The 14,154-nt window shown below is 32.9% G+C and overlaps 3 protein-coding genes across 3 annotated transcripts in view; all 3 read left to right on the top strand.

Annotated features, from left to right (window-relative positions):
• Positions 701 to 3,240, top strand: LOC109339170 (protein FLC EXPRESSOR-like). Its single transcript, XM_019576581.1, has 4 exons — positions 701 to 1,278; positions 2,130 to 2,290; positions 2,405 to 2,490; positions 2,925 to 3,240. Exons 1-4 carry the CDS (start codon positions 767 to 769, stop codon positions 3,015 to 3,017), a joined length of 852 nt encoding a protein of 283 aa, XP_019432126.1. The 5' UTR covers positions 701 to 766; the 3' UTR covers positions 3,018 to 3,240.
• LOC109339147 (UDP-glycosyltransferase 87A1-like) lies at positions 4,534 to 6,936 on the top strand. Its single transcript, XM_019576552.1, has 2 exons — positions 4,534 to 5,115; positions 5,850 to 6,936. The coding sequence occupies exons 1-2, from the start codon at positions 4,644 to 4,646 to the stop codon at positions 6,743 to 6,745; spliced, it is 1,368 nt and encodes a 455-aa protein (XP_019432097.1). The 5' UTR covers positions 4,534 to 4,643; the 3' UTR covers positions 6,746 to 6,936.
• LOC109339140 (UDP-glycosyltransferase 87A1-like) overlaps positions 11,847 to 14,154 on the top strand; it is an 8,810-nt gene continuing 6,502 nt past the window's right edge. Inside the window, exon 1 of the mRNA XM_019576538.1 lies at positions 11,847 to 12,362. Within this exon, the coding sequence (XP_019432083.1) occupies positions 11,888 to 12,362 (475 nt within the window). The 5' untranslated portion in view covers positions 11,847 to 11,887. The remainder of the gene's footprint in view (positions 12,363 to 14,154) is intronic.

Genomic DNA, 14,154 nt, shown 5'->3' on the forward strand with positions numbered 1-14,154 from the left:
CTATTTATAGAGTTTGGGTTCGCTGATATGACGTTTGACCATTAGTTAGTGCATGGTGGGTATAATGGGATATGTCAGGCTGTCCTTCCTCATCCTACAAGTTTGCAATTGTCGATCTGTCAGGGCAGATGGAATTTGCAAGCGACGAAGCAAGTGGAATGTTATCTCGTATTAAAGGCGAGCCAATGACTCATTAATGTCCGGGTCAGAGATGCATTAATGATAAGTTAGAGGCATTAACGCGTCAACTATATTTATAACACTTGCAATGAGTTTAGTCTACCTAACGAGAGTGAACAATATATTGTTAGCTTGGGGCATGCACCCTTGGCAGACTAAAAACAATCCAAATTTATTCGTGGTGAAACATACATGCTTTTCAAATATTAGTTTTTATTCTTGTTTTCTTAAAAATGTAAATGATACTTATTAATATTTATATCATTCAATAATACAAATACCACAATTTACTCACAATATAATAAACTATCAGCATTTAAACCAATGAAACATTGAGTAAGTTATGTAAGGTTCTAGGTCCTTAGATAGATCAGAAAATTAAACATTCAATTATCAAGAATAATACTTATTAAAAGGTTTAATTCGTTGCATGGATGTGAAGATAACTTTCATTATACAAAAAAAACATCCACACATTAATACTAAACTTACAATATAGTTTATAATTAGAAAATAAGTAGGACATAGATGCATAGTGTGTCATCTCGTCGCTCTCTTATTGTTATATCATTTCCAACTTGCGCTCATGGCAGGGCGCAAGCATTTCACACGCCTCGATGAACCTCGTCTCCCGCCCCATCACCTCCCCCACTCTTCTTCCGCCGCCGTCCACAACCTCCCAATCGGAACCCTAGAAGACCGCATCCAATCCCGCCACCGCGAGATCCAGTCTCTCCTCGTCGACAACCAGCGCCTCGCCGCTATCCACGTCTCTCTCAAGCAAGACCTCGCCGTCACTCAACAGGACGTCCGCCGCCTCTCCGCCGCCGCCTCAGAAGTCAAGGCTGAGCGCGATGCACAGGTCCGCGAGATCTATGAGAAGTCGCTCAGAATGGATGCTGAGGTACGCGCCATCGCTTCCATGAGTTCTGAGCTTGATCAGGTGCGGGCGGATGTACGGGAACTCGCTAAGGAGCGGAGAGAGCTCTCTTTGCAGTTGGAATCGATGGAGGATGAATCAGTGAAGGTTCGCAACGATTCGCAGTCTGTGGTCAAGGCTGATATTGACGCCATACGCCATGAGATTCAACGAGGAAGGTAATGTTTTATCTCTATTTGAGTATTTAGTTCATGGATATAAATTGTGATTATGTTCAAGGTTGCGGTTATGTAGTGTTTATGATTAAGTGAGAAATTGCGTTGGATGCAATTGCAGTTGTGGATACTAAAAAAACTGCTATGTTGCAGGTGCAATTGTGGTTGCGGACCGCAATTTAAAATCTAAGATTGTGTTAATGGCGTTGAGTTGTTATTTGATTCAATTGTCTGTGCATAATCTTTTCAAGTCAAATGGATGTGTAAATTAGGGTTTATGTTTTCGAAATGTAGTTGTTAGTAGTATTGGTGAAAGAAACTTGCCCTGCTGGTGTCATTCATTTGATTGCTGGGTGAAACTTGATCGACCAGTATTTTGTTTGAACATTATGATTGTGTGCAATTGTACTTGTTAAAATTGATTAAATCCAATTGGAATTCAAGTACATAAAGTTGCTAAAAACATCCAAATTGTGTTTCCTTTTCTCTATCCTTACTTTATTGTTTGAGTCATAAAGAACCGAAGCTTTAAAACCAATGTTGATGGTCAATTGTTAAGTGCATAGAAGAATGTCTGGTTTGAATCTTAGATGTTGTTTGTTTGCTCTGATTTCACATGTTAAATCCGTTGCTCAGTTCAGTAACTGATCAGCATGTACTAAAATAAAATTTAATCTTGACATCTACATTTTGTAAATGCCCACCTGTCTACCAATCTCAGTTTCCAAATTCAACGACCCTGCCCTGTCTTTTCCTCTATGAACAGTGATATTTTGCAGCTAGTCAGATGCTAGGGAAAGTCACACATTGAAATATAGTACATGTTTTAAAATTCCTTTTGTTGATGAATATAGGAATGCTATTGAATTGGAGAAGAAGACGCATGCCAGTAACCTTGAACACAGAAGGGTAATGGACAACAATATGATTATTATGACCCGTGAAATTGAAAAGTTACGAGCTGAACTGGCTAATGCAGAAAAGAGGGCAAGAGCTGCTGCACCTGCAAATCCAAGTAATTTGTCTTTCTTGGTCATTCATCTTGAAGTGCTTATGAAATACTACAGAAGTATAGCTTTAAATTTTGGTTGGACGTTGCTCTTCAATCATTGGAGTGGTTTCTTTGCAGGTCCTGGATATCATGCAAACTATAACAACCATGGAATGGGATATGGAGGACTCCCATACCCTCCCGATTCTTATAGCATGCATCAGGTTTGTATTCTGTGTTATTCATAACTTTTATTTACTTTTTATGTGCTGGGTTCCATGTAATTAATGTCAGCAAATTACATCAGCAGACCTCTTAAGAGGAAGCTAAAATATGGCCATCCACGATTTACTTCTTAAACGAAGGATAATCGGCAGCAATTCTAATAATTCTTGAATTTATATATTGTCAAAAAACAAACTAGATGGTACTGTTTGTTTTAATCCTAAAGGTCAATATCCTTCCTCAACTGCTTAATTTTATCTCATGGAATTATAAACATGCTCTCCGATTCTTCGTATTCGGCTGGTAAATGTATGCATGGAAGTGGATATCTTGTTTTCATGTTGGATATTATTTTTAATACATTATCACTGCATGACTTCATCTATAAAACATGCCAGGAAGATAGATAACAAAATCTGCCAAACCTTTTCAGATCCAAGCTGGGGTTGATGCTCGTCATCAATATGCGTCCGGAGCATCATTACATCATCCTTATGACCTGCACCATACCCAAGGGCCTAGATAGACTTCATGTGATGTTTTATTTTTTGAAAGTTTAGGGATAAATTGAAAAGAAACCTGGAAAACGGTGATATATATCACCTTTCCCCCTGCAAGAAATCCATTTAGTAACCGTGCATATAATTTTGCTTATATTTCAAAATGGTTATCCATTCTTAAGTTTGTATGTAGCTGGAGCTTATATTCTAACATGTTCATATAGTTTCCTACATTTCAATCTCCCTCTATCTATTTTTCTTTTGTGCAACAATCAGAAGGCACTATGAGGCATTAAAGTAATGGTTTAAAAATATGGGAAAAGCACATTCTCATGGTTTAATAACTCTGGTTCACGTGTTTTACAAACAGCACTTTGTTTTATGGTATTCCACATGTTTACGATACACTGTCAATCCTTGCATTAAAATTGTAGTTTGCAATTATAATTTAAATCTCATTTTGGTCAGAATTTAAATTGGTTTGGAATCATAAATTAAATGAATGAGTTGTTTGAGAATTAGAGCACTGAATCATAATTTTATGAAATGAAATATTATATTTAAGTTTTAGTTTTGATTTATTAATGGACTTCTACATTACTATTATTCGAAACATTGATTTTTATGTAAACAATTTCTTTGAGCTTGAAGATGCTTTTGTCACGTATAAAGCTTGAAAACATTATATTTACATCTAATCATTTTACATGATAGCTTGTTCAAATACCTAAATATGTTATGATTGTTAATTTTCACCTCTAATCTTAATGCAGGTCTTCCTAAATCAATAACGTCCATGCACTTTGTTTTACATGACTAAAAAAATCATATTCTTTCAAAGTTTAGCTTCAAAAATCTGATTTCTCATTTGTTCCTTCCCTCGACTCAGCAATTTGGATTATATCCTCTTGAAAGAGCATATTATTGATTCTTGGATATAGTAGTAATTAAGCACGTCAAAGACTAAAATAAAAAGGACAAGGATTTATAGTATACCCGATGCAATCTTATTATGTTATATAATATGAATATAACAACTTGCACACAAAAAAAGCAAGTTCCACAAAAAATAATATGAATATAACATCATCAATCATTTCTTTACCTTCTTTTATCTCTATTACACCCTTTACTTCCATTTCTTGAAATACAAGGTCCTTGTATATACATTTTTGTTGTTGATAAGAGTGTATACTTGTACATGCATTATTATGCAACATATATAGAGTTGAGGTTTGGTCACTTACCTTGTTTCCTAAAGAGAGCAGCATTTCTGATATTTTAGTCTTTTTAGGTTACTCTAGAAAGATCCAAACCCAAAATATCTCAAAAAAATAATCTAAAATGACTCCCCAAACATTTTATTTAATTAATTTTAATTCAAAATTATCCTGTATTACTCCATTCAATTTATCTTCCACTTCCAATTTGAGGAAGGCAAAAAAACCCAATGTCTTTCCACGTGACTAGAAACTTCCATTTGAGGAATAGACGTCTTCATTTTCCCTTGTACTACTTGCCATACTTTACCGAACTCATCCACTAATGATAACGAAGTAAACAACAAATGTTGTGAGTGAAGCGGGACTAGATTTGAACTACGCATCTCTCCTTGGAACGAACCTTATCCTCTTCAGTTCACTTTCCCAAACATGAATACCTCAATTCACATAGTTGCTATGCCATACCCAGGTAGAGGCCACATCAACCCAATGATGAACCTCGCCAAATTACTAATAGCCAATAACTCCAACATCCTCGTAACCTTCGTGCTCACAGAAGAATGGCTCGGTTTAATCGGATCAGAACCCAAACCGGACAATATCCGGTTCGCTACAATTCCCAACGTTATTCCCTCCGAGCATGGTCGAGCCAATAACTTTGTCGCTTTTATTGAAGCAGTTTGCACCAAGATGGAAGCTCCTTTCGAAGTTCTACTCAACCGTCTTCAACCGTTTCCAACTTATATCATATATGATCCTTTTCTATTCTGGGTTGTTGCTGTTGCTAATCGGTTTCACATTCCGGTTGCTTCGGTTTGGGTAATGTCAGCCTCGGTTTTTGCAGTGTTCCAATGCTATGATCTTCTCAAGAAAAATGGTGACTACCCTGTCAATGCTTCAGGTCAGTTATTTTGTAATTAATGTTGTTTAATTGGTCCACTTAGCAGAATAATGATCTATTATCTCAGTGTCTTAAATTAAAGATCCAGTGAACTACAAAATTAAAATTCATTATTTTTATGTTTTTTCTTCAATATTATTGATCTAAAATATAATTTGGAACAAAGTTTAAAACATCAAATCTTTGTCCCTAAATTAATGCTAACACTATACATCTCATAATATGGTGGTGATAATTTGGTAGTAAATTAGAGTCAGTCACACAAATTATTCATCTTACAAATTATTCATCTTCGTTTTTTGCACATACACTAATCTATGTACTATATACATGATCCCTAACTACTACAAAAGAGAAGTATATTCCTTTAAAGAAAAAAGAGGTTATGAGTGTAATTAGGGGTGATTGATGTAATATATATATAGTTTTATCTAGTTATATATAAATTAGGGGTGCTGTGTTTAGTATAAAAAAAAGAAGATGATTTATATAAATTTTATTAAAACTATCATCTCAATTTAATTCACTATTATACTAATCTTAATTTTGTGAAAGAGAGAGATTTATAAGAAATTTAGTATGAGGTAAATGTATAATCTAATTCATTACATAGAGAAAATAATTACATGAATCCTTTGTGTTGAGAAAATTGTTTGAGTGGTTCCAACAGAAAATGGTATCATTAGTTAAAAGTTGAAACCTGATGCTGCATTGTATTTGATTGATTGCAACAGAAAATGGTGACAAACTTGTGGATTATATTCCTGGGAATTCATCAATTCGTCTAGCTGATATTCCACTCAGCGATGAAAGCTGGAGGACAAGTAGATTGTTGGAAACGACCTTGAATATTATACCATGGGTGCATAAATCACAGTGTCTTTTATTCACTACCATATATGAGCTTGAACCAAGAGCCATTGATGCTTTGAGAGCAGAGTTTTCTATACCCATTTATACTATTGGCCCTTCTATACCATGTTTTGGTGATGATCACATCACAACTTTAAGCACCAACCATGATGATCTTGACTATTTTCATTGGCTAGATAAACAGCCTAAGGCTTCTGTGCTATATATCTCACAAGGGAGTTTTCTTTCAACTTCAAGTGCACAAGTTGATGAGATTGCAAATGGTTTGAAGGAAAGTGGTGTTGGGTTTTTATGGGTATCTCGTGGGGAGAATTCTAGGTTGAAAAATATGTGTGGGGATAAGGGTCTAGTTTTGCCATGGTGTGACCAAATGAGGGTGTTGCTACACCCTTCAATAGGAGGGTTTTGGAGTCATTGTGGGTGGAATTCTACAAAAGAAGGGGTTTTTAGTGGTGTTCCTTTTCTTACTTATCCAATATTTATGGACCAACCCATTAACAGTAAGTTCATTGTGGAGGAATGGAAGGTTGGGTGGAGGGTGAAGAATGAGGTTAAAGATGACACTTTGATAACAAGAGATGAAATAGCTAGACTTATTAGAAGGTTTATGGATTTGGATAGTGATGAAGGAAAAGATATGAGGAAAAGAGCTAGAGAGTTTCAACAGATATGTCAGAATGCAATTGCAAATGGTGGGTCATCAGAAACTGATGTTAATGCCTTTCTTAAGCAGGTATTAGAAGCTGTGAAGCCATAGGCTAAGATATTATTATCATTTTAATTATCCAATGTCTTTTTAGTGTGAAGACTAAGCTCCTATAGAGTACCCTATCAAATATGTTGATGTTAAAAACCTGGAGTTTATGTTTACCTTGTTTTTTGTATGATATATGTTGAGAGAAATGGTAACTAAGAAATGATTGATTGCATTTCATTGAATTGGATTGATTGAGTACATAGCTGGGTTTCTAGATACAGTAAGGAAAGATACGGAAACAGAAAACTGAAGAATAACAGCAGCAAGTGATTGAATTCAATAGTTCCTCATATAAAATTATTGACTCTAGAGATATAGTAATAAATAATATGGAGAGACAAAATTATTTCAAGATAATTACATACCAGAAGCACCTTGATTCACATTTCATTTGATGGTAAGAGGCAAATTGAACTGAATTGCACCTTTAAACTAAATAACAAATTTTCTATACATGTGACTAATGTTTTAAATTCCACTTGTAATATTGTACTTTTGAAAACCTCTCTAACAACATCACAGACTGGAATTGCAATCTCATCTATCATATCTGTCAACAATTTTCATAATTACGTACCTGCTATTTAAACTCATTGAACAATGAGGAAGAAAATGGCATGAGCATAGACACCAATCGTACGACCAATGTCATGTGTCAGAGTGATGCCAATGGCACAGTCAATGGCATGTGCCAGAGCACTAGTGGCACGGTCAGATCTCCAGGCCAAGGCACGAGCAACATAGTCAGTGGTCGGTCTAGACCAAGGCACAAATATGAGCACAATTGGCACCAGCCAAGGCAAGGCCAGTAGCACAATTAAACTAAGCGAGTAGCACGTTCAACCCAAACTAGTGAATGATTAACTTGTTCAACAAGGAATCACCTTTTAATCATTAATTAAGATTATGTGTAGGACGGACAATGAACTGAACTAATTCGATATTTATTTGAAACTCGATAAACTTGGTTCATAAACCAAATGAGCTAAACTTGAGCTTGTTCGATATATATAAACAAATTTTTATAATGCATTATTTTTTATATTTATTGTTATTATATATGTAAATAAAATTATATTTATATATATATATTCTTTTGAAGTATTTTTAAAAATTAATTAGCTATTTAAGTTGTCTAAATGAACCAATTTGAACTAAGCTGAATATTTTGCGAACTTTAGCCAAGTCAAATTTCGATCTCATATCAATCTCAAGTCGAGTTTCGAGTTGAACCAATCTTAATTAGTTGATAACAAAAGTTATTGAATTAGTTAAAGATAATTATTTGACAGAATAAGAAACTATTATTTGGTATCTTTTATAATTTAAGAAAATTGCTCATTTAATTATGAATTCAATTCAAAAATTTCTCTCAAATTCCTCTTTCTCTTTCTTGAGCTTGAAAAGCTCATATTATTCCCTTCTACCATTTTTACAAAGCTTGAATTCAATATGTCAATTTTAAAAAGGGTTTTTCCTCTCCTTTGTCATTTGTACTTGTCTCTGTTTTCCCCTTCTCCTTTAGAAAGACTTGTGTAAGCGAGATACTTGTGAATAATTGTGATACAATTAAAGATTTGCGATTTCAGCTCTAATAATAAGATCAAGAGATCTATAACCTAATGACAATGCTTAGAAAATAACACTCAGTTATTTTTGCAATCAATGCTGTTGATGTTCTTAGTCACTTTAAAAGAGATTTGTGGCAACCGAATAGTCCAGTAGATGTTGACACATGATATTGAAAAATCTAGATTTAGTAACTTTTCAAATTAAATAATTTAAATTTTTTTTTTGAACTTTTGTCATTCTCACATTTTACCAATTTTATTAAAACCATATTGGTTATTAAACTGATAGGTTATTAATATACTGGTTTAATATGGTTTAACCAGTAGTTCATTAATTAAATTGCATATCTGTTAAACCAGACAAACATGTTTATATTTATATATATGTAAACTTGTAATAAAATATTATAATATATATATACTCAAATTTATAATCAATATCATAATTAACAAAAAAAACTTTCATACACAAACACATTTAGTGCCTTTGAAACAGTTGGATGAAATGGTGGGACTCAATCAATTTGTCACTTTATTTAATATAATTTTTTTTGGAAAAAGCTCCATCCACTTCACTACCCACTGTTTCTAACTTTCTCTATTTCCAATCCATTTCATTCCTCTATTTTCAAACCCTCTTCTAATTTTCTCTCTCCAAAAACTTTCTAACTTTCTATTTTCTCTCTTTTCAATCCCTCTTCCAATTCACTCTCTCAAAAAATACTTCATCTACTCCTTCTATCTTCTCTCTTTTCCAATCTATCTTCTAACTCTATCTCCAAAATGTTCATTCCATTATTTCTATTTTCTCTCTTTCCCAATCCTTTTTCTAACTCTTTATCTCCAAAAATGTTTTTTTCAATATTAATGTTATTAACGATGGAAGATGAATCTATGAGAAGATAAAGATGCGTCATAGAAACACAATGGAGGACTGATCGTGAGATGGAGAAGGAAGAAGAAAAAAACATGAAGAAGAAATGAGACTTTTGACGAAGAAACCGGTTTAGTAACAACTCGGACGGTTTTTCAGTTTGACCAAAAACTGTCCAGTTTTGGACAGTTTGGACCGGTTTTGTTGCTTATCTGATCCAATTACTGTGCCGTACCGGTTTGGGATCCAGTTCGCCAGTTTTCTGGTCGAACCAGCCGGTCCGATCCGGTCGTTTTAATATCACTACATTCTACTACTAGAGAGGATTACATTCCAAAATTTAGTCCGTTGAGACTCTTCACTCTTTTCAGCATTTTAAGACTCACATATATATTTTCTAAAACAGTTTTCATGTAATAAAGAAGAGTTGGTCAAAAGATTTAAGGCGTTATTAGATATCTAGATATCGTATTAGACCTTTGATCAAATATTTGGTTTATATAGAGGATAGATGGAGTAGTTATATATTAAAAAATGATAATGAGATTAGTTCTTTAGTCATAAGGTGATATATATTTTTGGTTATGTTAACGGAAAAAACTTATTTTTGATAAGTTATTAGAGATCCAAATAAGTCAATAGGAATTTAAGTCAAAATGACAAAATGATTACAATGTCTCATTTTATAATTTTGTGGGACTAAATGGTTTAATTTCCCCCTTCTAAATACCAAAAGTGACACTATGTTTTTCTTGGAACATTTTCTCAAGAAAATATTACATAGTTATGCATGTTTAAATTGAACTAACTTTTAATCATGATTGGCATGAAGTGTTATATATTTTCAAATATAATTTTAATTCAATGTGAAATAAAAAATTTAGAAATGGAAATTTACAATGAGACCTGAATAAATATAAAATAAAATTAATTTAGAAAAATAAATTTAAAACAAGTAGTGAAATGATATGAACTCATTTAAGGTCTGAAATGATAAATTTTTACTTCTTTATACTAAGTTGTGGTTGATATAGTAGATACATATATAAGTTCTTTATTTATTTTTATATAAAAACAATACAAATGCAATCTCTCCATATATATAATCCATATTTTTATATAGTTTAATTAGTTTTACACTAATATTTGATTTTTGTTCTTTCTAATCTAAAAGAAATATCGTTTAAGGACACGAAGCATTTGTCATGGCCAGCTGTCTTACGTTTTGGTGACTTAAACCATAAATAAATCACATGAGGAACTAATCTTTTTTTGGCATATAATTATTTTTTCCAACACCTTATTAGTATATAACAAAAAGTTGTTTATATATAAAAATAGAGTAACGCCTTGGTATATAGCAAAATTGTTCATATAGAAATAGAGTTATAATGTGATTGTTTTCAACCAAATAAAAGGATAAAACGATCAACTTATTTCAAATCAGATGTTGTTTCAATAGAAACAAAATTGATTCAATAATATATTTTAATGTCAAAACAATTTTTTATTCACTCATGCATTACACAAGTGGATATCCTTTCAGTTCCATAATGAATATAAATGTTGACATATAACATAAAAAAATCAACAATGAAACTTTTAAATTATTTTTAAATAAAATAGTTTTAAAAATTAGTGAACTCATAATTGTTAAAAATTGTCCCGTGATTAAGACTTGAGAGGATTTCAACTCACTAATATAGATCTTGTTAGTGGTTTAAGTCCATACTTGTAAGGTTGTTGGAACATTTGGGTTAAGCACTTATTAGTTGTGTAATTCAGTACGTGTAAAGCACTTATTAGTTGTGTAATTCCATACTTTCAAGTTGTTGGGAGCTCTTGGGTTAAGCACTTATGAATGGTGTAAGGCTGGACTTCTAAGGTTGTTGAGACCTCTTGAGTTAAGCACTTATTAGTGGTGTAAGTCAGGACATGTAAGGTTGCTGAACATTTTATAGTTTTAGGCGTAGTAGTTGTTGCCCATAAAGAAGATTGCTGATTTTAGTTGAAAGTATTTTAAATTCATGTTTAATATTATTCATACTCTTTAATAAATAATGTGGAAAACTGAATACGATTTGATTAAAACAATCTTATTAATATGTATTAGAAACTGAATTAAAAATGAAGAAATATTTTTTTTACTACCAAACATATTTTTTCATATAAAAAAATCAAGAAATACGAACACAGGAAATAATAAATAAAACTATAATTGAAAAATAAAATATAATTGCATCTTGGATTTCTAAAATATTAAAAAATATGGAGTAACAAAGAAATTAAAAGATTAAAAAGTATACTACTAGATCCATCAAAGTGGGTGGGTTTAGTCGGGCTAGCCCGCCAAAATCCAAAAAATCAAAAAAATTGGATATCATATTAGATATTTTTTACCAAATCCAATTTTTTTAGTGTGAATAGCTAGTGCTACATTTAAACCTGGTTTGAGTGGGACTTACCTAAACGATTTCAAGCTGTTTTCCCTAATTTTTTTTAGGAACTGCTTTGATAATAAGCTGTAGTAAAAATTGTTTTAAAAAATATTAGTATTATAATCTAGAGGAATATTATAAAGTGAAACATATATATAACCATAAAACTTTTAAAACACTTAAAATTGGTGTTGGATCTTTATATATAAGTAGACAATGAGCAAGTGTTTGATTAGAGGCAGCGGGTGTTTTAGCGTTTATGATGGATATCCCAGTTCATGTAGTGGCAGTGCCATACCCAGGTAGAGGCCACATCAACCCAATGATGAACCTAGCCAAGTTGCTAGTAACCAATGACCCCAACATCCTCGTCACCTTTGTGGTCACAGAAGAATGGCTCAGCTACATCGCCTCCGAACCTAAACCAGACAATATCCGGTTCGCTACAATCCCCAACGTTATTCCATCCGAACAAGGTCGAGCCCAAAACTTTCTCGCTTTCTTCGAAGCCGTTATGACAAAGATGGAAGACCCTTTTGAGGTCTTACTCCAACGCCTTCAACCTCGCCCAACTTTCATTATCTACGACATGTTCATATTCTGGGTTGTTGCAGTTGCTAATAGGGCTAATATTCCGGTTGCTTCGTTTTGCACAACTTCGGCGTCGTTTTTCTCGGTCCTCAAACATTATCATCTTCTTAAGCAAAATGGTCACTACCCCGTTAATGTGTCAGGTTAGTTACTTAATTTCTAGCTTGATTACGCCCTTTTAACATGCATGCCTTGTAGGGATGGGAAAAACAAAAACTGTACTCGTGAGTACCCGCATGTAAAACTCGTACGAACACGGGTACGAGTCACAAACAGTTATCCACATATTTTACAAATGAATTTTTAAAAATACTCGTAGTATATACACACGAGTATATGAATATTATATTGAAAACGAATCCATATATCCTATATTTTATTGAAAACGAATCCATATATCCTATATTTTATTGAAAACGAATCGAATACATGTCTTAATATTTATTTACTTTATTTTATTTTTTTAATTTTTGGAAACTCTATGGATACGTATCTTTCGCGAATCCGAGCGTATCCATGTCGGATACGTGTCGGACACCGACACGTGAGGATGTTTGACGAATTCGTGCTTCATAGCCTGCGGGTACCCATTATTTATATGATTACTATATTATCTTTAATTAAAATAAAAAGTACATTATCTCATTATACTATGTACATCTTTTCCTTTTACTTTGAATATATTTTTTATATTGTTTACATCTTTTATTGAATTTGATGGTGAAACACTCTACAAATATTATTTGTTAAGGAAATGGGAACAACAAATCACACGAATAGAAAACACAAATAAATTTAGCATTTTTGTCAAATATTTAATTAAAATGAACAATAATAATTAAGTTTCATATCATTTGAAACATAATAAAAGTAGGAAATTAAAAATTCATTTATAATATAGGAAACCCGCGGATACCCAAAAATACCTACAAAAAACCTACACGTGGGGTACCTGTACAAGTATGAGCGCGAGTATAAATAATACTCTCCTATTTTGAAACAAGTAGCGAGTAGCGGGTAGCTACTACCCATGCCCGCATGTGCTCGTTCACATCCCTAATGCTTTTTTACATACAAAAGTGTTATATCACAACAACTCAGTGAGTTTATATCATAAAGTATAAAGTATAAATTTGTCCACAACAATGTTGATGTGTTCATATTATAAACGTATAAATATTTATTTTATTTTTCACAACTAGTATTATTTAATTTGCAAAGCAAGTTTCTAAATCATCCTCTAGGAAAGGTAATGGGTGAGTAATGCACTATCCAAACCCATAATGTTATGTTATTTTGAGACTCAGACCTGTTCAAGTATCAATTGGATTTGCTACTCGTGGGTCCTTGAGTACCCATCGAATCAACACGTACAAATAATTTCAAAAAATATTTAAAAAGTTTATGAGAAAAAGAAGTATGAAGAAGATGAGATCATAAGATCTCAAGAAGGCTTTGAATTAATAAGAAACATTTTATTGAATGAAGAAGAGAAAATAAATTTGATATATGAACTCTTCAAACTGAATTGAATTGAATTATCTAATTTAAACTAAACCTATTTATAGAAACCAAATCCTAACTAACTCAACTAAATAAAAGAACACGTGCTAAAAGAAGAAAAAAAAATAATAAACTATGAAACTTGTGTAACAAGTTATCGCCCTGAGATGCATAATCAAAAGTGCCAAAACTGCTATGGCCCATGTTGTTTGTATCTTGGCTAGCCAGAGTTGGCCTAGTGTGGCCAAAGGTGTGCATAGCCTTATTGCTGCTTGATGTAGCCTTGCTAGCCTTATTGTTGCTTGATGCAGCCTTGCTAGTCTTGTACAGATTCACATCTGGTGCATTCTTGATGATCTGGTTTGGCCTAGACATGTTCTGATGTTGATTTGTTTTGCTGTTTTGGCTTGTGACTTGATGAATATGGGCTAA

The sequence above is a fragment of the Lupinus angustifolius genome, chromosome LG02 (assembly GCF_001865875.1).
Source record: "Lupinus angustifolius cultivar Tanjil chromosome LG02, LupAngTanjil_v1.0, whole genome shotgun sequence".
In the NCBI taxonomy this organism is placed as follows: Eukaryota; Viridiplantae; Streptophyta; class Magnoliopsida; order Fabales; family Fabaceae; genus Lupinus; species Lupinus angustifolius.